Raw genomic sequence first — 24,209 nt, forward strand, 5'->3', positions numbered from 1 at the left:
TGCCCTATACACAATACAGATCCTGGCAACTGTCATTCTTTACCTACTAACTAAATTACTACCGAGTATTAACACTATTATGTTGTGTGCTTTCTTTTAATTCTTTTATACTTTGGGCTACAAATGTACAAACTGTCATGCTAATAAGATTTCCTAATCTGAGAAAAGCACCAGGAGAAAAGGAGAGAAAAGCATCAGCAGTGGTACCTTTTTTTATCCACATCCCCCTCCCCTAGTGCTTTTCTCAGGTCATAAACTGACCTCAGGTCTCCTGCAGGTAAAAGAAAGGCCGGGGGGGGGAGAAGGGGTTGGTTGCATATTGGACAGTTACTCCTATCTCCATCTCCCAGTTCTCAAATTTCTGTGGGAACCAACATATTTCAGACTCCAACCCTTCCGCTCCCTTCAAGGCAACCTGCACAGAAGAGGAGGGCAAAGGTAAGCCTCAACAGATCACAGTGTTGGGCTGAGCCACTTCTTAGTTCTCTAGTCTTTTGTAATCTACAGCAGTGTTCCTTAAGTGCCCTCTTGTTGTCAGGTCTTCAGGATATCCACAATGAATATGCATGAGACTGATTTGCATACACTCCCTGGGGGTACTCCAGGACCAATTTGGGGCTCACATCTACAAAAATATTATTAGAACTCCCTAAAACAGAGGTTACCTAACGGTAATTATAGTTAATAAACTAGATCTAGTTTTTGTGAGAAAACAGAAATCATAAAAGCTACAAAATATTAATAGCTGCAATAGGTTATACTCGGTTTCAAAATATTTCCTGTATTAAACGGCCAGAACATATCCACCCCAATTATCCTCCAATCCCTTTCTTGACCTCCTCCTCACCGAGGTTATCTATATAATAAAATGCTAAGCGCGCATGCGCACTCTTACCGCATGTTTCCCTGATCTGTCGGGCTGTGGCCAGCAAGAGGATGCCCTCGGCTGTCGGTTTCAGGCACACGCGGCAGTGCGGAGCGGCGGCTGCCAGGAGGAAGGCTTCACAGAACGGCGCTGGCGGTGGCTGCCTTGGCCCTCCTTGCCAGTTCAAGGCAGCACAGCTAAAGCACTCATCTCCTCCCTCAGGAATCTTCCCATGGCCTCCCCAGTAGCGTCACAGTGAAACAACAAACAGCAGAGGCAGGGCCCAACCGCCATCTGATCCCCGAATCCATAGCCACATTGGCAGAAAAGACACCACCCTCTATCCTCAATGGCACCAGAAACAGGCAAGAGGGGCTTTAGCATCTTAAGTTCAGACCTGGTATGGATGATTGAATTTAGCAGTCTTCGTGATGGGACCAACAATGCTAGCAGACTCCACAGTGCCACTATCAGGAAGTCGAAAAATTAAAAATTGGCATGGAGCTGTAGTGTTTTGCTCTCAGCCAAAGACTTGATCCTTGGCTGGAAGGAAGGGTGAAATTGGCTGCGATCTTCCCAAATCTCGCCAATGCTGATGGTAGGGCCTCTACTAAACAAAATATTAATTGTCTCTCACAGTAGTATTCAAATGGCCAAAATCATTAATGATATTTTCTTAGATCATTACAGATATTAAAAATTGTACTAATAAAAAAATGAAAGACTTAAAAATAAAACAAATTAGAAAATAATTAAGTAAACAATCCAAACAAAACCCAAAACAGAAAAATAAATAATAGGAGTAATGTAGATGACATCCTGATTGGATGCCATCTTGAAAAAAAATATATATATAAACCGGCACCTGCACAATCAGCTGCACATGGCCGTGACAAACACCGATGAAAGAGAGCCTCAGAATAAACAGGACTACTGCTGCACTGAAACCCAACAATGAGAACAAGTGCGAGCAAGAAATCGCACCGCTACTGCCGCGCTGTAACCAACAAGGAAACCAAGCGCGTGCATGCAAAGGGTGGGAAGTCCCGGCTCCCTCCACGGATTTCTAGTCATAAAACTTAGCCTCAATAAAATATCCATGCCTTAAATGTACGATGACCAAACCCACAGTACTAAGACTCCCAAACAGAACCTGAAGTTCAAACAACTGTAAAAGCCAGACATACTCACAAGCTAGTTGTTAGGGCCGGTTGAATCCAGTTTGCAGCAAAAGCATGGCAGAATGTAGCAACTGTGGTCTCTTTTTTTTTTTTTTTTACAGAGAAGGGAAAGAAGAAAAAAATTGAGACCCAGTCAGACCCTCTAGCAATGGAGGGAGGGTGAGGCAGGGACCTGGGGGGGCCCAGGTGTAACCCCTAAAGCCGGCATCGTTCAGCCGGACACCCCTGTCTCACTGAAGAGAAAATCTCAACAGGAGAAACAGAATGGCAGTCTCACTGAAGAGAAACCTCAACAGGAGAAAATAAAGTTCCAGCCACAGCCAGAATTCAGGAGCTAGTTGAATAGCGACCTTTTCCTGCTGGGAGATAGAGAATACTAGATAAACAGGAGGAGTGCCAGCCAATAGGACCACCTGTTAATCAGTTTCTCTATCTCCGCCTGCTGGTAGATGTGAGCTATCCCATTGGTCTCTGGATTCATCTGCTGCTGTTGCTAGAGAAAAAGGAAGGGAGGCCTACTGCTGGACAGGGGGAGCAGGAAAGATGTGCTGATGGACGGGGGGGGAAGAAAAAGGAAGGGAGGCCTACTGCTGGACAGGGGGAGCAGGAAAGAAGTGCTGATGGACAGGGGGGGAAGAAAAAGGAAGGGAGGCCTACTGCTGGACAGGGGGAGCAGGAAAGAGGTGATAATGGACAGGGGGGGAGGTAAAACAAAGGGAGAAGAGCTGCTGCTGGATAAGGGGAGCAGTGAAGGGGTGGTGCTGGACACAGGAGAGGCAAAAGGAAGGGGGAATGGACAGGGGGAGCAGGTAAGGGGTGGCGGTGGACAGCCAAGGAAAAAGAAAGACAGAAAGAAAGAAAGACAGAAATACAGAAAGCGGCTAAGGAGAGAGAGAGAAAGAAATAAAGACAGACACACACACACACATATTCTAGCACCCGTTAATATAATGGGCTATAAGACTAGTATTCTTATGTTCCGAGATGTTAAAGACATAAATTAATCTATACTTTCTGCCCCAAACACCTCAACATCATTATCAAAGGGTAATGGCAATATATTCAAGATCATCTCCCATGAAATGGCTACAGTACAACTCTACATTGCTCATCAACCGTTACACCGGGATTTCCCAACACCAACCCCATATCACCTTTCTATATTTCTTCCTTACTCCATAAAAGCAAAATATCTCCATTGCAGCTGGAACAAGTAAAGTGGCCAATGCCTGGATTTCAAATGTGCAGACTTTAGGAGCATAGGGAAGTATCTGAAGAAAGAATTGATAGGATAGGATGACATAGGAAAAGTGAAAAAAAACAATGGTCCAAACTGAAAGGAGCAATAAAAATTGGCTACAGACCTTTACGTGAGGAAAATAAATAAAAACAAGAGAAAAAGGAAACCAAGTAAAGCCGGTATTGGGCAGACTTGTACGGTCTGTGTCCCATACAAGGTGATTCGGTGTAGAATTGGCTGAGGAGGGCATCAGTGGGAACTCCACTAACTTAGAACATGAGGATGTTACCAGCCAGACTTTACAGTAGATTCCTGCAAACAACGGGAAGGTTGGATAGGCTGGAGTGAGCTTGGATGGCAACTTCAGCAGGCGGAGCCTAAGACAATACCAGGCGGGCTTTAGTCTATGGCCCAGAAATATCAGAGGAGACAAGTTAATCATTTATTTTTAATGAGAATAAATAATGGACAGACTGGATGGACCTTTCGGGTCTTTATCTGCCGTCATTTACTATGTTACTCTGTCTTGAACTATACTGAACTTCCCTTTAGCAATGCCCTCAGGAGGAGGGAGAAAGGAAGAGCATGTCATCATCAGCAAGTCCAGCCCAGCAAGTTTCACCACAGTCCCAGTGGGAAAATAGCCACAGTAAATTTATGGGCAAAATGGGTGGACCAAGTGGGTCTTCTGCCAACATCTACATTACTTAAATATCAAAATTTTCCAATTTCATATTTTATCCAAAGATATGTAAAGAAGCAGAGTGAACCGAGATTAAAAGTAGTCAAGGTTATACAGTATAGGCAGCAAAAATATCAGCACCAAATTTTATTAAAGCTTTTTTTTTTTTTTAATGTTGTTATAAAGACTATCATGCATGTTGCTTATAAAAAGTTTAAAATATTTCAATGGAACTCATTTTGACAACATGTTCTAAAATGCAAAACAACTGTAAATGAAATGCTAAAATGCCACATTCAAGAAAAAAACAACATTTTGCAGTTTTTCACATACTGTATATACTCAAATATAGGACGAGATTTGTGGGCCAAAAAAATGGCCCAAAAATGGGGGCCTCGTCCTATATTCAGGTCATCACCCGACCCCCCCTTCCCGACTTGACGTAGGCCTCTAAAAGGCCGGGACAAGAGAGATCCCTCCAGTCTCCCGGCCTGGCTGACACAAATCATTTTTTTACCCCCCCTCCCCCCCGCATACCTTTTCTGCTACCCCCCCGGGTACCTTTTAAATTATCCCTGGTGGTCCAGAGGTGTATGGGCAGGACCGCGCTTCTGCCCTGCGAACCTCCTTTGACTCACCGCACAGGAGTGAGCTTCTCGAGCTCCCATGCAGCACTGTGTCGCTAGCAGAATGGCTGCCGCCAGTTCTCACGAGAGACATGGGACCTGGTGGCAGCCATTCTGCTTGCGGTGCAGGGCCGCGCGGGAGCATGCTCCTGCATGCCTGTGCACCGCGAGCCCCGAGCGACAATTCGAAGGAGGTGCACAGGGCAGGAGCGCGGTCTTGCCCATACACCACTGGACCACCAGGGATAACTAAAAAGGTACGCGGGGGGGGGGGGAAGTAAAAAAATTATTTGCATCGGCCAGGCCAGGAGACGGGAGGGATCTCTCCTGTCCCGGCCCAGCCTACCACTAGACCACAAGATGTGGAAGAGAAGGTGGGATAAGGTGCAGAGCCTAGCAGGGAGAGGGGACAGGGTGCAGGACCTAGAGCCTGGCAGGGAGGGGGGGACAGGGTGCAGAGCCTAGCAGGGAGAGGGGACAGGATACCGTGCCTGGCAAGTAGTGGGAAGGGGGCTGAGTGCAGAGCCTGGCAGGGGAGGGCATGGCACTTGAATATTAAGCCCCCGTTTTATATTAGAGTCAACCATTTTTCCTCATTTTGGGGGGGGGGAAATGGGGATCTCGATGGGGGGGGTCTCAACTTGTATTCGGATTGACTTATATTCAAGTATATACGGTATATTGACCTTGTATTTTTCTTGCTAAGCCAGTGTACCAATTTTCTAAAGGCAAACCTTTGACGAAGAGCACTTAATCTGAAATATCTAGAAGTCTGTTTTAGCTTCATTATGTACAGTATTTTTTTTTTCACAATTCAATAAAAAATTATCTGCAATTAGCTAACCAGAACTGTTAACTTACAGAAAAGCCCCCAAATCACCCTCCACTCCTCCTACGAAATAGCAGAGGAAATCTGAAAATTAAATCAACAGTCACCATTTTATCAATGGTGCACTATAACTCAATGGCCATTTTATTCACCAAGGACATACAGTACTCAACAAAACTGTTGAAAAAGAAACTTCAAATATTTATTTCAGAAAACTGTTTTCCTTTTAAAAAGAGGATATTAACTGAGCATAACTGTTAAAAATTAGTGAACTATGTAATTATTGTACTGAGAAACCTTCAAGGGTTCTTACCTTTTTTTTCATCTATTCGAAAAATCCCAACACCCGATCCATCTCTTATTGAATACCGAATTTCCCCATCACGTCCTGTATCTTCATCATGAGCAGATAATGTCATAATTGGCGTGCCTATAGGGACATCTTCCTTTACTGTAATTTCATCCACAAAGTTGTGAAAGAAGGGAGGATGCAAGTTCTCGTTCACATCACCTATCTCAACTTCAATGTAACATGTTGAAGACAATGAAATAGGTTTTCCCCTGTCTTTAGCACGCACTGTCAAATTGTACATCTGTTTTTTCTCAAAGTCCAGTTTCTGTACAATACGCACTGCCCCGCTCAGTTTATCCACATCAAAACTTCCATCTCCAGTATCTATCAGGCTATATCGCACTTGACTGGACTGACCTATATCGTGATCGTGTGCTTCTAGCCACATGACAACTGTCCCTACAGGCAAGTCTTCTCGAACTTTTACATGATAATTAGGTGGAATAAATTGAGGAGGATTATCATTAACATCTTCCAAAGATACTTTCAAAATCACCGATGAAAACAACTGAGGCTCTTCTACAGCTTGGTCTCTGGCCTGAATCTTCAGGATGTGTGTGTGCTGCATTTCTCGATCCAGTGAGCCTATAACTTTAACAACACCAGTCACAGTATCAATTGAAAACAGCGGTGTATCTGTAAGAAGGTGATATCTCACATCTCCATTAGGGCCTAAATCTTTATCAATGGCTTCTACTTGAATGATTTCTGAGTTTAGTCCTGTATTTTCACTGACTTCAATGAAATAACCATCCTGCAAAAACTCTGGCTTATTATCATTAGCATCCAAAACGTTGATATCCAAAAGACGCCAGGCAGATTTCTGAGGTATACCAAGATCATATACGGTAACATTCAAAGTGTACTGTTCTTTAACTTCTCTGTCAAGGGGGGATAATATCTTTAGCCAGCCAGTTTCCATGTCAACAATGAAACTGCTATCACTGTTACCTCCAGAAATAACATATATGAGTTTCCCATTAAAGCCATTATCAAGATCCGTGCCATTCATAAGCATTATGCTAAAACCAACAGGAAGATTTTCTTTAACCACAATGCTGCTCGGGAGCATATTTGCAAACTGAGGTGCATGAGAATTCACAGAGTGGGTATCAAAGAAAACATCTTCAGTCTCTCCACGATTGTGCAACTTATTTGCCTGAAGAAGTTTCTCAGCCAGCATTTTCGCCACACCAGTCTCTTCACAATGTAAGTTAACTAATTTGCGACCAGGAATCACAGTTATGTTAATGTATAATGGGGTTGCAAAGTTCTCTCCATCTGTAGCTGTAATTCTCAGACTGTGAAAGGAGGATTTTGAACCAGGGCTATCCACAAGAGACTGTGTTAAAGACAGGACCCCTGAATTTGGATTTATATTAAACATATCTAATTCATTTCCAGACTCAAATTGATATCTCACTAGCTGGAGTTCATCTGCATCAATAGCAGACACAGTGGTAATTTGTTCCCCGACACTTAAATCTTTAGGAATTGTTCCCTCACAATTTATTCTTTCAAACAATGGTGTGTTATCATTTAAGTTATTTAGAACTATGGTAACAGGAACTTCAACTTCTCGACGATATGGTAAACCCCAGTCGGAAGCGCGGATCCTCAAAGTGTAAACACGTGGCATCAATTCATAGTCCAGATCTTCTGAGGTACGAATAACACCGGTGAAATAGTCAATAGTAAAAGGTGTAGGATTCAGGTTAGCAATGCTGTATGTTACATAACCATTCTCACCCTCATCAAGGTCGGTTGCACTGACACTCATAACACTGGTACCAGCTGGAACGTTTTCATCAACAGTTGCTTTGTAGGATGTTTGTGTAAATTCTGGGGCATTTGTGTTCATGTCTACAATTCTGATCAATACTTTTGTAAACGCCCTTTTGTCAGCAGTCATTACATCTAATTCAAAGTGCCCTGCATGCTGCCTTTTTATTGGCTGTAAAGTGGTAATCAGTCCCGTCCTAGGGTTCAAGGTGAATCTGGCTTTGTCTACAGCATTTTTAAAAACATATTTCACATGGGAATAACTAGGTATGGCTTTTACCATTATTAGAGGTGTATCGGGTGGAGCAAATTCACTTATCTCTGTTTTATACACATCTTTTTCAAATCTGACAGGACCAGACCTGAACCATGGCGACACCACATGAACAACTTTCACAGAAGAAAATTGTGGTGGACTTCCCTTATCTTTAGCCTGTAATGTCAGATTATACCCAAATGGCTGGCTCTCCCAATCAACTTCCCCCACTGATTTGATCTTGTACTCTTTACTTCCTGGAGCAGTTCGCACAATCCTGAACTGCTGCAGAGGGTCGCCCGCTACAATGCTCAAAGAAGCTATTTCACCATTGAGGCCCTGATCTTCATCGTCTACTGTTACAATCGCATACACAGGGTCTGTATCTGTTTCAGGAGGAGTCAGGGGAATGGCTGTAACCGCAGGTGTGTGTTCATTTGCCTGCTCTACATGAACGGTTAGTCTGGCCATACTACTAATGCCACTGCTACCGTACAGTTTCATCCCTCGATCAACTGCAAGGATGACCATCTCGTAGAGCTTGGTTTCTGAATAGTCTAGTCTACCAGTTAAAATGACAGTGCCGCTGGTTGGATGGATGGCAAACATATCTGTCCTCTCTTTAAAGCTGTAATAAAATTCGCCATTTGTTCCTATATCTGCATCGGTCGCACTGACTCTGGCAATACTGGTCCTTATTGCTGTGTTTTCAGGCAAAGCAACACTATAAGATGTTGGTGAAAACAGAGGCCTTAAGTCATTTGTATCCAGTACCTGCACCCTAACCTTTGTGCGAGCTTCTGCATTGGTATTTTTTTCCATTGCTTTAACAGTCAGTACATAGTGATCTTTCACCTCTCTGTTCAAAATAGCTGTATTTCCTCCCTTGGTCCGTATTCTCAAAAAACAAAAATCTCCAACCAGGTGTTCTTCGGCTTTGAAGAGATTTTCAGAGTCGCCCGAAATTATTTTGTATTTTATATCCCAGAGAGAATCTGTGATGTAGATGCCCATTTTAACTGGATGCCCCACGTAGGTCTTGACTGCAGAATTTTCATGTACAGTGGCATTATACTGGTGGTGTGTGAACTGCATCGGCACAGAGTGGTACGGTATACGACTTCCTTCACAGCTGGCCAAACAGTGCAAAAGCAGCCACAGCAGCAGCATGGTCAAATCTCTCCACATGATGGTAAAGGATCACCAAATCTCCTACAACAAAAACAGGATAAAAAAAAATTGGTAAGCTAAGGAATTATTGCAAGTAAAGTTACATCTTTTCCATGGTTTACATTTCCTGCAGATGATATAGGATTTTGCATTTTCTGTAACAATAAGATATGAATGGCCCTTGTACTCTTTCTTAAGGATACTCAATAAGTTTCTGAAATACAAAAGCAACCAATGAAAACCACTTAAAGCTCTGGATTCCATCGATATACTTAATTAGGCACAAAATGTGTAGCTGTACCAAATATTTTCTGCACAATAGGTATCTGCATACTGTTTTAGCTCTCCCTGCAGTATAGACAGAGCATGTGCTCTTCATAGCCGACAGCGCTACTTATACCCAGTTTAAATTTTCAATGTTAGAATCTATTTTTGGCAAACTGGTATCATACAATAAGGTACCCATGACCCAAAAACGAATCCGCTTCCTACCCAAAGAATTTATTTTCAGAATATCCATTTCAATACAATGTCTTTAATCTTATACTGAAGATGATCTATAGTCCCCACTACCAAAAGTTACGCTAATGGCTTCTCGTAACCTCTTAAGAATAACTTAGAAGAAGGTAAAGTCAGAAACCGTGTCACAAAGTAGTCCTCACAGTTTGTTCTGTCAAATCTAAAGGGGCACAAGGAATTGCCTGCTGATCTTTCACCATTCTGCTTTGCAAGCTTGCTAGCACTGCACACCAATTACTTAGCTGAAAGCATTTTCCTTGAAACCGCTCTGTATGGCTCGGAATTGTACATTCAAGGAAACAAATTGAGAAAAAAAGGACAGATTCTGCCAATTTACAGCTTATATGTAATCTGACTTATTTAAAGCTATTCAAAAGCAGCCGCTGAATAGGACCATATGTTTACAGCAGCCATTTGGTTCCTGAAAATATTAAGGCGATTAAAAAAATTTCTACATAACAGGAAATCGAGGCCTGTTCAAAGCAAGAGCAGCTTTTGTCTGTCAGCATCCCCAATTCTACCTGCTATGCTGTCATCGTCTAAGAAAAGATATGAATGCTTTTGCCTTGCTTTCTGTTATCAGAATAAGCCATACTAAAGAAGCAAAAATGTATTAAACTCTTGATCAATTAGTAACAACAAAAGATGATGACTGACACACCTGCCAACGTCAAGCTCTCATCAATCTGGTAACAAATGAACACTGGGCCAAAATCTGAAACAGCATATTTATGCCCTAATACAATGCTGTCAAACAGCAGCTGTCATTGTCTAATAATTGCATTTCATTAGCATTTTTTTAAAAAGTTATTCTTGAACCAAACACTTCAGTCTTGTGCGTTAAACTAGTCAAACTGGTGTGCGAGACTATCAACAACATTCTAAAATATTTTTCACACGTCATGTAACATCAGAATCATTTATGATTCTTATGTTAATATCTACTTTACCTTGCATAATCTGTCACATCAGAACCCAATGCAGCCAATTAAAGTTATGATTGTTTTGATTACTGATGAGAAAAACTAGCTCTCTTAAGACCAACAACTCTGGATCCAAAATCTAGCACGGCGGGATATCAATTGCATACAGAACGGGTATATTGAGATACTACAAAATTCAACCACATAGAGATAAATAAGACATTCTCCAATGTGACAAACATGAAAGAGATTCCAAATTAATAAAGAAATTAAGAATATTAAATCTGGGCTTAGCCAGAACTCAAGTATTATTCTTTCTGAAACTGTTGAAAAAAAAAAAAAGAAAGTTTACCTGTCAGAAAAATAAACAGAGCAACTACTGTTCTCTTTATTTTTCTGACAGGTAAACTTTTTTTTTTTACAAAAATATTTAAACAAAGTCAACACAATTTTCACTGCCACGGGAAGTGTTTTATTGTTATATAGGATAATCTTCAGTTCTCTGTCAATGAACAAGGCTGACTAAACCTTTCATAAACATTAGAGCAGACGCCCAAAGATTAGACTTTGAACTTCTATAACTATCAGTTCTAGAGTATCTTGTGCAACTTATGTCCCCCCAACAATGTTAAATGTCCTTATGACTACATTAGGGGCTCCTTTTATGAAGCCGCAGTTTAACGCACGTAATAGCGCGCGTTAAACCACCGGCCATGCTAGCCGCTACCACCTCCTCTTGAGCAGGCGGTAGTTTTTGGCCAGCGCAGGGGTTAGCGCGTGATGAAAAGTCATGCGTGTTAACCTCGCTAGCGTGGCTTGATAAAAGGAGCCCTTAGTTGTGTACTGAAAACCAAGGTTTTAGAAGTCCTGGAAACCAATATTTTCTTGGGAAAAATATATGTTTTAAAAAATATTTTAAATGCCTTAAATACTGAAACCATTTTCATTACAAACTACAAGGTCCTTTTACTAAGCTGCAGTAGAAAGTGGCCTTAGCATGCCCTTATGTGGATTTTTACCACAATTAAGAAATAGTTGATTTTCCATTTTCCCTATTAATGACCATGTGCTAATGTCGCCATTAGCATGCAGTGGTTTTTAAAAAAATAAAATAAATACCAAGTGAGCATTTACTGACACTCATTTTGTAGGTGATAAGGGCGCATGCACTCACAATGACACCTCAAAGACACGCTAGAAAAATACACTTTTACTTTACTACTTCATTGGTTACTGAGAGAAGGAGTTTCCCCTGTTACCAGTATTATAAATCAGAGGAAGACTTGCCAGGGATCTAAATCCCAGTGCACACTTCCAATTTGTATCTTTGGCTCCTAGCCTCCCTGGCTAATGACCTTATCTGTGAGGTGAGAGTCCTTCCCAGGGCTGTGGAGTCGGAGTCGGAGGAAATTTTGGGTACCTGGAGTCGGAATCAGAGTCAGAAGTACAAAAAACTGAGGAGTCGGAGTCGGAACATTTATCTACCGACTCCATTTTTGAAATTGGCATACCAATCACGAGCGATTCTTTCAGCTATAGCACCCACTATATACACAGCACAAATGTTGCGAGCAGCTTCTGAGGCCTTAGAACCTTGATTAAAAGCAAAAAGAAGGTGGTGTCGAAAATGCTCATTTCTCTCAACTTGACATTCCATTTTAACAATCTGAAAATTAACCAGTGCTATGGAGTCGGAGTTGGAGTCGGAGGAAATTTCGGGTACCTGGAGTCGGAGTCTGAAGTACAAAAAACTGAGGCGTCGGAGTCGGAACATTTATCTACCGACTCCACAGCCCTGGTCCTTCCTGTCAACTAGTTACAAAACAACTAAAAGTGTTTTGACTATCCTAGTCGGAACATCTAAATGGGAGAGCCCTTGGAGCCGCTTAAGCTCTGTGCTGCCATTGGGACGGTGGGAACTAGGGGCTTGCTGTACCCACCTGAGGCACAGAAGAGAGGAGAAGCAAGATATAGTAATTTATTTCCAGTAGGCAACTTGGACTACCTATATCCTGGAGTAGCTTCACATGTTAAAGATTAAGTACCACGTGTATTTACCTGTCTCCTGGGGACTATCATCCAACTAGGGCCAAAGACATCTAAAATGCTACATCACATCCTGAGAGTCCCTGAGCCTCTCAGCAACCTTAACAAAGACCTCAGGTAACTACCTACTACACTGTTAATATGGAAAGATGTGGAGATGATATACACCTTTTCTAACAAAGATAGGATTGAAAGGGAGATAAAGGAACTTTGTAAATATTTACTGCATCTGCTATTGATACTGTCCCACTTACTTCCTTTAAAAGCACTAATAATGGAGTAGTCTGCTTTATTGACTGCATGCAGAGTGATGTATGTGTGGCATTCCTGCCTATGGCCTCCTGGTTTCTACTGGTCCCGGCCCTGTCCCAAACCAATAAATATTGTTATGTGTGTGAGAAGTCCACCATGCAGTATATAAACATACACTGGGACCCCTTTACACAAGCAATCATTAAGATCCTGATTTTTTGTTAATTGTTGTTCCATTTCCATATATATGTGGAACAGCATTTTGGAAAGGATGTATAAATTGTAATTGCAACATTCCATTTCAGGACATCTCAAATTATGCTAGCAGCAGCAGCGGGAGGGAGGAGTCTCTGGAACACACGCCTCCAGCTAGCGCAGGCGCCGTGAGGTGTGACACAGAAGCACACTTCACGCCACCAGGAATCACAATTTTTGAAAAGCGCATGCGCGCTTAGCTTTTTATTATTATGGATACTGCCAAAGCCATGATAGTTGTAGGCGGTTTACACCAAGAGGTGCTGGACTAACAGCGAAGGGGGTCACCATACAAAGTCATCGAATACAAGCTTACAGAATGGAAGAAGAGAAAAACTATAAACTTCTTAGGTTACGAATCGATTAAACAAATTCGTTTTTACTGATTTTTCTGAAATTGAAGTAGGATGAGGCGGCAGTCGGAGCATACCATGAGATATTTCCTTCACTCGCTGGCACTCCGGCTGCCCTCTCCTGCCTCCCCTTCACGGTCGGAAAATACTGCGAATGACCGGGACCGCAAATTCGCAGGGGAGCACTGTATACCTATCTCCTCGGTGGGGGGGGACAGGGGGGGCCACTGCGGAAATAGGTATACTTATTATTGCTCTTGATCCTTCTTGCTACATATGGGATAGAGACTGTAGATGTCTGTCCAGCATCAGCTACACTGACTCAACACTGCTGGAGTCACCATCACAGGCACCCCCTCCCCCCAAAATCAATCTTGTCATATACAGGGCACAGACCGTAGAAGTTTAGCTCTCAATCATCTTCATTTCCACGCTGCTGGGCTTCCATTTAAGTACCATTCCTGCGCATCATAAATTAAGTTATAGGCACCTATCTTTTCAAATACCATTTACAGAATTTCCCTCGTAGGGTCCAATATTCATAAAAGCTCCTAAATGAATCTCCTAAATTTGTGCCCTTTTTTCAGCCAAACTCGAGTGCATAACTTTCATCTGAAAATTTAAGACCTTAAAAAGTTATGCTAGTAAATTCTGGCCTGCCATTCATTTGCCTAGATTTATAAGTCCAATTAAATCCTCCGAATATGAGGCTTGTAAATAATGTACGACTAAATTGCTGTTTTATGCACATCGGACATGAATAGCACATCTGAAAATGGTCACCATTAAAGGGGACAAGCTGAGCCATTCCCAGTTTTGCCCCACTGCATGCACTTTGAAGCAATCCACTGGAGGAATCCAGGCGTACCTCTTTGAGCCAGATTTCAACTCTAGTACGTGATGCAATTATTAGAAACCCATGTAGAGATGGGTGCTAGAGAGTAAACAGCGCCTAAAATTGGCTGGCACCTGGAAAAACGGAGCCAGATGCATGTCAATCACACTTAGGCACCTCTAACAGAATCGTGGCTACCGGGCACCAGTAATGTAGGCCAGAGTTTTAAATACCTACATTTCTGGCTCCTAAATTTTTTGGGAGAATAGTGCATTGCAACGCCTAGGTTCATCTCCACCCCTAAACAGGCCTACTTTGAGCTTAAGCACCTGTGAAATGCACTTCCAGATATGATATGTCAGATTCCGTTAAACTTATTCACAATGGTAAAAAATATGACCATGTAACCCCTTTCCTAGTTGCCTCACACTGGCTTCCCATTAACCATCGCATTACCTTTAAAATTCTACTTTTAGTATTTAAAACTTTATCCACAAACGAACCACAATTTATAAACAGGATACTTATTCCATATAACTCTTCTCGCCCCCTTCGTTCTTCGATCCAAGGTCTCCTGGTAGTCCCTTTAAAAGCGATCGGCACTAGACGACATGATATATTTTCAATAGTAGCCCCCCAAGTCTGGAATTCTCTACCCCAATATATAAGAGACGAAAAAGATATTAGCCGTTTTAAAAATAATCTAAAAACCTTCCTGTTTAAAGATGCTTTTACCCTCTGTATAGAATAGTTACAGTGCAGTAGACTCTTTATCAAAAATAAATAATAAAAAAAGATACCCTTCCTAATGTTTTTTTCTCTTATTGTTTCCCTCTTTTTAAAATTATTAATATTGTAACCTTATCCCTTCATTCCTCCACATCCAGTTTTGTCTGTTGGTCTAACCCCTTTTCTGAGTTGTTATTTTTTTTTTTTTTTAATTTATATGTTGTATGCATATCTTGTATTTTAATGTATGCATAGTTTGGATTTTAATGTAATTCGCTTAGTAATTCATGTCTAAGCGATTCATCAAATTTCTAATAAACTTGAAAAGCCTTGAAGGCTTATCTTTTCCAGGAAGCTTTTGGTAATTCATGAAGGGAGAAAAGTGTATTTGTAGTATTTTATTGCAATTTTAATTGTAATTTTAATGTGTGGCTGTTTTCACGTATTTGTATATTTTTTGTAATTTGCATAGATTTTTGCGATATGCAGAAAATAATGCCCAGTCAAACTGGGGAGAAGGGAAGAGGACAGTCTTGAAATGCCTCTGGTTTTTATCACTTCTGTTTTCTGAGGGGGAAGGGAAGAAAATGAAACACTGCAGAGCTGACCTCTTCTCATCTCATCCTGGGTTAAAGATTTCAGCATTCAATGCAGCCTGGCAGGATCTCCCACCAGCCTGCGGCGGCCCAAATTTCTCCAGTTCTTCCATGGCCACCGAAACTGAACTCATGGAGCTGAATGGTAAGCTGGAAGATGAACCGAAGCTGGCCAATGACTAGGTCCCTGGAAACCCTATCCTAACACCAGCTCCGAGTTGGCATTGGGTTTTTAACGGTAAGGGCTGGGTTTAATTTATGCACTCTGAGTATCGGGAGGGAACAGCTAAACACATCTACATGCTATTTGCACTGATCTTCAGCGCCCAAGTTGTTCCTTGCGCTTGTGCCCTCTGAACATGTGTGCTCTAGGTTCGGTTGGCGATGTTCACCATCAAGTTTGTTTAGTTGCTCATGGGGTGAAAGAGAGAGAGACACAAAGAGAAGACCTCAAGGAATGAAGAGAAAAGGAGAGATGTTTGATCTAGGGGTGGGAAGGAGGGAGATTATCAGTCCTTTAGGGAAGGGAAGAGGGATGAGATTTGATATACCTCCTTTCCATGGTTACAATCAAAGTAGTTTACTTATAATTTACAGCAGGGGTGCCCAACAGGTCGATCGCGATCGACCGGTAGCTCGCCAAGGCAAAGTGAGTCGATCATCCAGGACTCCCTTTGCCTTGGTGATCTATTGGACTGATCAATCTTCCTCTCCCTGACGTCAATTCTGCCATCGGAGAGGAAGTTCGGGCCAGCCAATCGCTGCCTGGCTGGGCGGAACTTCCTCTCCGACGGCAGAATTGACGTCGGGGAGAGGAAGATTGATCGGCCCGAAGCAGAGAGAGCATGGGGCGTCGTTGGCTTTGGGGCCTGTTATCCGTTGGTGGCGTTTGGGTCCTGTTCCCCAATGGCAGTGGCAGTGGCTTGGGGAAGGGCAGGGAGAAATAAAGAAAGGGGGCAGGCAGGGAGACAGAAGGAAAGAAGAGAAATAGGAAAAAAAGAAAGGGGGCATGAAGAGAGAAAGAAAGAAAGGGCAGGGAGAGAGGAAGAAAAAGTTGGGGGAGGGAATGAGGAAGTTTTAAATACTAAAAGTAGAATTTTAAAGGTAATGCGATGTTTAAATTGGAGAAGAGGAAGCATACAGGCTGAAAGAAAGATTGGATGCACAGTCAGAAGAAGAAAGTGCAACCAGAGACTCATGAAATCACCAGACAAGGTAGGAAAAATGATTTTATTTTAAATTTAGTGATCAAAATGTGTCTGAATTTATATCTGCTGTCTATATTTTACAATATGGTCCCCTTTTACTAAACCACGATAGTGGTTTTTAGCGCAGGGAGCCTATGAGCGTCCAGAGCAGCGCTGGGCATTCAGCGCAGCTCCCTGCGCTAAAAACTGCTATTGTAGTTTAGTAAAAAGGGAGGGGGGTGGGTTTTGTTTATTTTTGTATGGTTGTTACTGAGGTGATAGTGCATAGAGTCATCTGCTTTGACCTCTTTGAAAAAACCCCGGAATAGGAATAATAATTAACAATTCTATGCGTACAGTGTGCGTTGTGTTTTTTTAAAATTTTATTGTTGGTAGATCATTTTAACTTGGTCATTTTAAAAGTAGCTCGCGAGTCAAAAAAGTGTGGGCACTCCTGATTTACAGGAACAGTACTTATTTTGTACTTGGGACAACAGAGGGTAAAGTGGCTTGCCCACAGGGAAATAAACATACACACCTTTAATTGTGCAATTACTTGCAATTAAAAGTTTTACTCGAAATGTAGTCCAATTAAAATCATACGTCCAATGCATGGCATCTTGAAAAGTAACCATAAAGTTAAAGCCCTACACAGTTTACGTTGACTTTCACATGCAAGGCATTCAAGAGTTGTTAGATAACTTTGATAGGTGGTATTATAAATAGATTAAAAAAAAATAGAAATAGACTTGTAACAAATCCTGATTTGGGACTCTGCTTGCAGAAGCCAGCCATCCACATCACCGCCCAAGCATGAATCAGTTAATGAAACACAAGCTTTCATATGTGGGATTCCTTACACCGAAACATGAAAGGAAACTTTACAAAATATCCTGTTTTCCATTTCTAAAGACAGATGAGAACCAAGTCAGTAAATGTTACGCTTGACCACCACAAAACGTACTACACTAAAAGCAGATTACTAACCAAAAGGTTCATATGAATGAAAACTGAAATGCTCAGTGAAAGAATGCAACATGCCAGCACTTCTGAGAACAGTTAGAGCTAATTAAAAAAAAAAAAAAAAAAAAGCTAACATCCTCTCATTCGAAGCAATGTTCCAAAAGTGCTCAACTCCCTCATTTTGAGCTGTGCGGCTCAAGAATTTTTCCCATAAACACAGTCTGGGAACAGGGAGTTTTATGGTGCTTTTCCATATAAGGGTAACGCAGCATGAGCTTGAACCAACATACAAGGTTTTGCCGCATCTCTCTCTTACAAACCTTCCTACTAAAAGACTCCGATTTTCCCTGTCTTCTCAGCAGCCTGTGGTTGCAGGGAAGGAGAACGGTTTGGGGTGTCTGTATGCAGATGCTAGGGGCCTAGGAGATGAAATGGGACAGCGTATATGGCCTTTTTTCTCCCAACATTTGGATTGTTAGTTAGGGTTTAGAGCTTTTGTGGTGCTAAAGCAGTTTGCTTTGCTAGGCAACAGTTTCCTTTTTTCTTTATATATGAGTAAGATAGTATTAACTGTTGATTTCAATTACCCCCAGCATTGACTGGTTAAATGTTACATCAGGGAATGCTAGGGAGATAAATTTCTAGACGTCATAAATGACTGCTTCTTGGAGCGACTGATCCAGGAACAGACAAGAAGGGGAGCTATTTTAGATTTGGTCCTTAGTGAAAAGTCAAAGTTAACTATGGGTCCGTTGGGAAACAGTAATCATAACGTGATCAAATTTGAGCCAATACCGGGAGTGACGTCACAAAAGAAATGTACCATAGAGGCATTTAATTTTCAAAAGGGAGAGTATGATAAAATTAGAAAAATAGTTAAAATGAAGCTAAAAGGATCAGTTGCAAAGGTTATGACTGTAAGCCAGGTGTGGATGTTATATAAAAATATCATCACAGAAGCCCAGACCAGGTGTATTCCACAAATGAGCAAAGGTGGAAAGAAGAGGAAATGAGAGCCGGCATGGTTAAAAGGTGAAGTGAAAGAGGCTATTAGAGCCAAAAAAAAAAATCCTTTAAAGAATGGAAAAGGAATCTAAATGAAGAAAATAAGAAGCGACACAAGCACTGGCAAGTTAAATGCAAAGCATTGATAAAGAAATATGAAGAGAAACTTGCAAAAGAGGCAAAAACTCCTAACAATTTTTTTAGGTACATCAGAATCAGAATCTGTGGGACCATTGGATGACCAAGGAGCAAAAGGGACACTCAGGGAGGATAAGGCCATAGCATAAAGACTGAATTAATTCTTTGCTTTGGTCTTTATGGAAGAAAATAAGAGATCTACCTGAACCGGAAATGGTTTTCAAGGGTGAAGGTGTGGAGGAATTGAAAGAAATCTCGGTGAATCTGGAAGATGTACTAAGCCAAATTGACAAGTTAAAAAGTGATAAATCACCTGGACCGGATGGTATATATCCCAGAGTACTAAAAGAACTAAAACATGAAATTGCTGACCTGGTGTTAGTGATCTGTAACCTGTTACTAAAATCGACTAGTACCTAAAGACTGCAGGGTAGCCAATGTTACGCCAATTTTTTTAAAGGGTTTCAGGGGAGACCTGGGAAATTACAGACCGGTAAGCTGGACTTCAGTGCCAGGCAAAATGGTGGAAACATTTAGAAAAAATTGTGGAACACGTAGACACACATGATTTAATGAGACAGAGGGAAATCTTGCCTTACCAATTTGCTTGACTTCTTTGAAGGTGTGAACAAACGTGGATAAAGGTGAGCTGGTTGATATAGTGTATCTTGATACTCAGAAAGCTTTTGACAAAGTTCCTCACGAGAGGCTCCTGAGAAAATTAAAGATAGATGGCAAAGTTCAGTTGTGGATTAGGAACTGGGTAGGGTAAACAGTAGAGTGCCACAGAGATCTGTACTGGGACCAGTGCTATTTAACTTATTTATAAATGATCTGGAAATTGGAATGATGAGTGAGATGATTAAATTTGCAGATGACACTAAACTATTCAAAGTTGTTAAAATGCATGCTGATTGTGAAAAACGGCAGGCAGACCTTAGGAAATTGGAAGACTGGGCATTCAAATGGCAGATGAAATTTAGTGTGGGCAAATGCAAAGTGATGCACATTGGTAACAATAACCCAAGTCACAGTTGGAATATTGCATTCAATTCTGGTCTCATCTCAAAAAAGATATAGCGGCATTAGAAAAGGTTCAAAGAAGAGCGACCAAGATGATAAAGGGGGATGAAACTCCTGTCATATGAGGACAGCTGAGGGAAGATAGGATTGAAGTCTACAAAATCCTGAGTGGCGTAGAACGGGGTACAAGTGGATCAATTTTTCACTCCGTCAAAAATTACAAAACTAGGGGACACTCGAAGTTACAGGGAAATACTTTTAAAACCAATAGGAGGAAAAAAATTTTCACTCAAGAGAATAGGAAGCTCTGGAACACGTTGCCAGAGGATTTGGTAAGAGCGGATAGCATAGCTGGTTTTAAGAAAGGTTTTGACAAGTTCCTGGAAGAAAAGTCCATAGTCTGTTATTGAGAAAGACATGGGGTAAGCCACTGCTTGCCGCGTACCAGTGGCATTGAATATTGCTACTCCTTGAGTTTTGGCCAGGTATTAGTGACCTGGATTGGCCACTGTGAGAACAGGATACTGGGCTTGATGGACCATTGGTCTGAACCAGTAAAGCTATTCTTATGTTCTTAACTAATACCTGAGCAAGTATTCCATAATGATACTAAGCTATTTTAAATCCATAACCTTAGAAATGTTTGTGTGCCATCTATACATTAAGGTCAAATTGTCACCATACCTTGAAAAAAATATATAGTTCTTGCTACTTTTTCTTCTACATTTTTCTACAAAATAAACTAATATAGCTCCAAAAAGTTATCACTGTTAAACTACTATGCAATAACTTCACATATCTTTAAAAGCATCAAATGAAAGGGCCTAGAAGACAGACAGGTTTAAAATCCAAGAAAATTTCCCACTTATGAAAAACACCTGAATTAGATTTACGGTATGTAATCTAGAAGAAAAAACAAAAAAAAAAGAGTACTGCTATGGGAGGATTTGGGACGAGGCTCCACGAGGGAGGGAGCACAGCAATCTTGGCTAATAAATCCCAGGAACTTGCCTTCTCAAAAGTAATTCATTTCAAACGCCCGCCAGCCTGCTCCAGTTCTACCTTTAGGCTAGGCACAAAAAGAACCAAGATTTCTAAGCAGAATCTTGGGCTAATACAGCCCTTGGTTATGATTCCGACTAGAGCTCGCTGGCTTCTCGCCAAGGGGGGAAAAAAAAAGCCGATTTCAAAGTGCAGAACCGAACAATAACCTCAGATGTACCGGAAACGTACGATCGATGGGAACTGGCATATGGGGGTGGAGGGATCCGTTTCTTCCGCAATTTCTGGGTCGCTCACGGCAGCGCAAGGAGAGCGAAGCTGAAACTTTGAACGCTCCCTCCTCTCTTTCTTCTCCTCCTGCTCATTCCTTAGTCCCCTCACGTCTCCCATTCTCTCGCCCCCTCCCCCCGCCGCAAGGAGCAAACGCGGTCAAACCCCTCTACAAAGGCTGCGATCCTCTTACCTCCTCCCCCCCCCCAGCCAAAACAAACCGCAGCCCCTAAGAGTTCGCAGGGTTAAACTACTTTCGAGTGACGCCGCGCGCTTCAGTTAAATACACAGAACAAGAGCAGATAAAAAGGGTTAAAATCCCAACGAGGGGGGGGGGACTTCCACCTCCACGTCCCAGCCCGGGAGGAAGGAATCAAAGAAGTTTGCAAGCCGCTCCGATTCATTGCTCACCTCCTTCCCAGCATTAAGGGCCGGCCACGGGGAACTTGTCGGAGGGCTGCAGAGAGCGCATGGCCGCAGAGTCACCGCCGTCCCGCTCTCGCGGCCCCTCCTGCCCTTCTTTCTTTCTTCCGTCCCATGCCGCCACGGTCGTCCCTTCCCCCCACCCCTCTCCGACCCGACAGAACTGGTCTCTCAATCCCCATTCGCGAATCCCTCCGCCGCCCCCCGCCGGAACTCCTTTGCTCTGGCACGAAAAACTAAACCACACTTTTCATAGACTCCGGGACTCGCAACCATATGGCTCCTAAATGATTATAGCCCTGTCAGATCAAAAGAGCCACTGCATCCGCCTCCTTCGTCAAGAAATTAAAGCGCATCGGGACTGATGTTTAAAACTTTATAAATCAGTGGTGGTGGGGAGGGGGAAAGCAGAGGTTAAAAGCTACCAACAATTTTCAAGTAATAGTAGGTGGCTTTGGGAGCTGGGGGGGGGGGGGGGAGGGGGTCACATTTCAAAAAGTGATCTGATGGCTATTGACGGCTCTAGCCCAGAACACATGGAAATGCTTTTATGAAGGCTTTAGGCTACCCTAAGCAAACCGCATGCCTTTTTATTCCTAGCCCAGTTGAATACGTTTTCAGTTTTATATTTTAGCCAGCACCCTCGAGGCAAACGCTTCAAACCGAAGGGCTCCATTTGCCACATCCGACTAGCTCCTGTGACAGTTCTTTTCCAAGAGTAAAGCTCACCATTCCATATATTTGATCTTTTAATCTAGCAATTTAATTTCTCCCTCTTTATATAGTGTGGCGGGAGATCAAGCTAGTAGATAAAGCCATGCATTATAAATTCTATTTGCAAGTTAGCAAATTGATAAACAGTGGAGAGAAAGAAAGCAAAAAAAAGGAAATGTGATTAAGTAAAGGTAAATTATACATCACTAAAATAGCTAATGTAGTCATGAGAGCATCCACCCACTCTAGCTCCTGCCATTCGTAGGAACCAACGTTCTAGCTAGATTACTAAACTGGGAGGGGAAGAAGTAGAGGGAAAGGGATAGTAGAATCTTTATTAGTGTTTAAAACCAAAAAACAACTTTATACAGAAGCCCTGTTCTGGGAGAAAAACGTTTAAGCTGATTACTGACTCTGAGCTCAAGCTAAGGTCTAACAGTAAAGAACTGTGCCAAGGGGTTTCTGCAACATACAAGTAGTGTCCAATGATATTGGTTTTACAGGATGAGTGTTATTACACAAAACATAATAAAGAAAAAATTACACATGCAATGCTTTAGGACAGGGGTGTCCAATGTCGGTCCTCGAGGGCCGCAGTCCAGTCGGATTTTCAGGATTTCCCCAATGAATATACATGAGGTCTATTTGCATGCACCGCTTTCATTGTATGCTAATAGATCTCATGCATATTCATTGGGAAAATCCTGAAAACCCGACTGGATTGCGGCCCTCGAGGACCGACATTGGACACCCCTGCTTTAGGACAATGGAAGTATTGTACTAAAAATGCAAGAAAAAAAAATGTACTGCTATTTCCTCAGTGTTTGCTGGTGAAAACACATACTCCATGCTCCAATGCAAAAGCAACGTTTTCACCAAAATCATGGCCTCGTGTGCTGCGCGAATTCAAATGATTTTGATTGGTGCTGCCATGTTCATAATGCAAAGTGAAATTTGATTACCCTCGGAAAAAAAAGGTATGTTCATTAAGAACTGCTATTTCCGAACTAATCAGCAACGGAATAGCTACTACTCCTGTTTACCAAACATTTTTGAATTAACGCGGATCCTGAATATACGCTAAGATTGTATACGTTTCGTAAGTTAGTTAAGTTTACTTGTCAAGAGGTTTTACTATAGCTCAAACTTACGAATTCAAAAGTTTTCGCACAAACTATATTGCTTTTAACACCGTTTTCTTTCTCTAATGCGAGTTAGTTTTGCACTTAAACCTGACTACTAAACAGCATGTACTTGGAAAAGTTGTAAATGCAATCATGTCGAAAAATTTGACATCTCGCTCTGGTTTCATAAAAACAAAAGCATTAAATTAGCAAATCTAATATTTCACCCCTAGTAATAACCCGTCTCAAAACTTCCTCTAATTCCTTATTAAATGGCAGACGCCTTATTAAGTCTGTGCAATTGTATTAATTAGCATTTTAGATTTACGTGTAGTAGCCGTAATTGGGCTGGCTGTTTGAACAGGGATCCAGTATTTTTGGAAAGTTATTTGAAGCCGAATAACTGCTGCTTATACTAAGTCAGCTCTCTTATACTATAATATACTGTATGCTAATGAGTTTATACTAACATTTTTTTTTATATCAAGAGTTAACAGGTATGATGTCCCTACAGATCTTCGGAGATTTATTTAAATTGCATGGAGGCTACACGGCAGACAAGTTTTTAGCTCAAAATTAAATCTATGCTTGAAAATATTTTTTAAAAATACAGTTTTAAATTGCGATAGCTACAGCTCAAAGAAATAATCGTGTCCTTTTCAAACTCTCTAGTCTAAACCAATCCTCCCAAACGATGTTTCCCAGCGTTGCATGGGAAAACAACGATTAACTTTGCTTAGAAGAATGGGGGGAGTTTGTTTTACATATTTGTGGTCTAGGGGGCGCTATACTACAATACATCAAGTCGCCAATAGCCTTTACAAGGCAAGTTGCAACCTAAAAATTGTGGAAAAATTATATATTTTTTT

At 41.7% G+C, this 24,209-nt stretch overlaps 1 protein-coding gene across 7 annotated transcripts in view; it reads right to left on the bottom strand.

Moving 5' to 3' along the window:
- The window catches only part of FAT1 (FAT atypical cadherin 1), a 363,497-nt gene that overhangs the window by 338,348 nt on the left and 940 nt on the right, over positions 1 to 24,209 (bottom strand). For 5 of the 7 annotated variants that reach the window (XM_033943896.1, XM_033943897.1, XM_033943893.1 and 2 more), the window contains exon 2: positions 5,737 to 9,025. In XM_033943896.1, the coding sequence (XP_033799787.1) occupies positions 5,737 to 9,001 (3,265 nt within the window). In that variant the 5' untranslated portion in view covers positions 9,002 to 9,025. Of the gene's footprint in view, positions 1 to 5,736; positions 9,026 to 20,818; positions 21,172 to 21,490; positions 21,645 to 24,209 lie in introns of those variants that run through there. The other 2 variants (XM_033943894.1, XM_033943895.1) reach the window with 2 other exon arrangements.

The sequence above is a fragment of the Geotrypetes seraphini genome, chromosome 1 (assembly GCF_902459505.1).
Source record: "Geotrypetes seraphini chromosome 1, aGeoSer1.1, whole genome shotgun sequence".
Classification (NCBI taxonomy): Eukaryota; Metazoa; Chordata; class Amphibia; order Gymnophiona; family Dermophiidae; genus Geotrypetes; species Geotrypetes seraphini.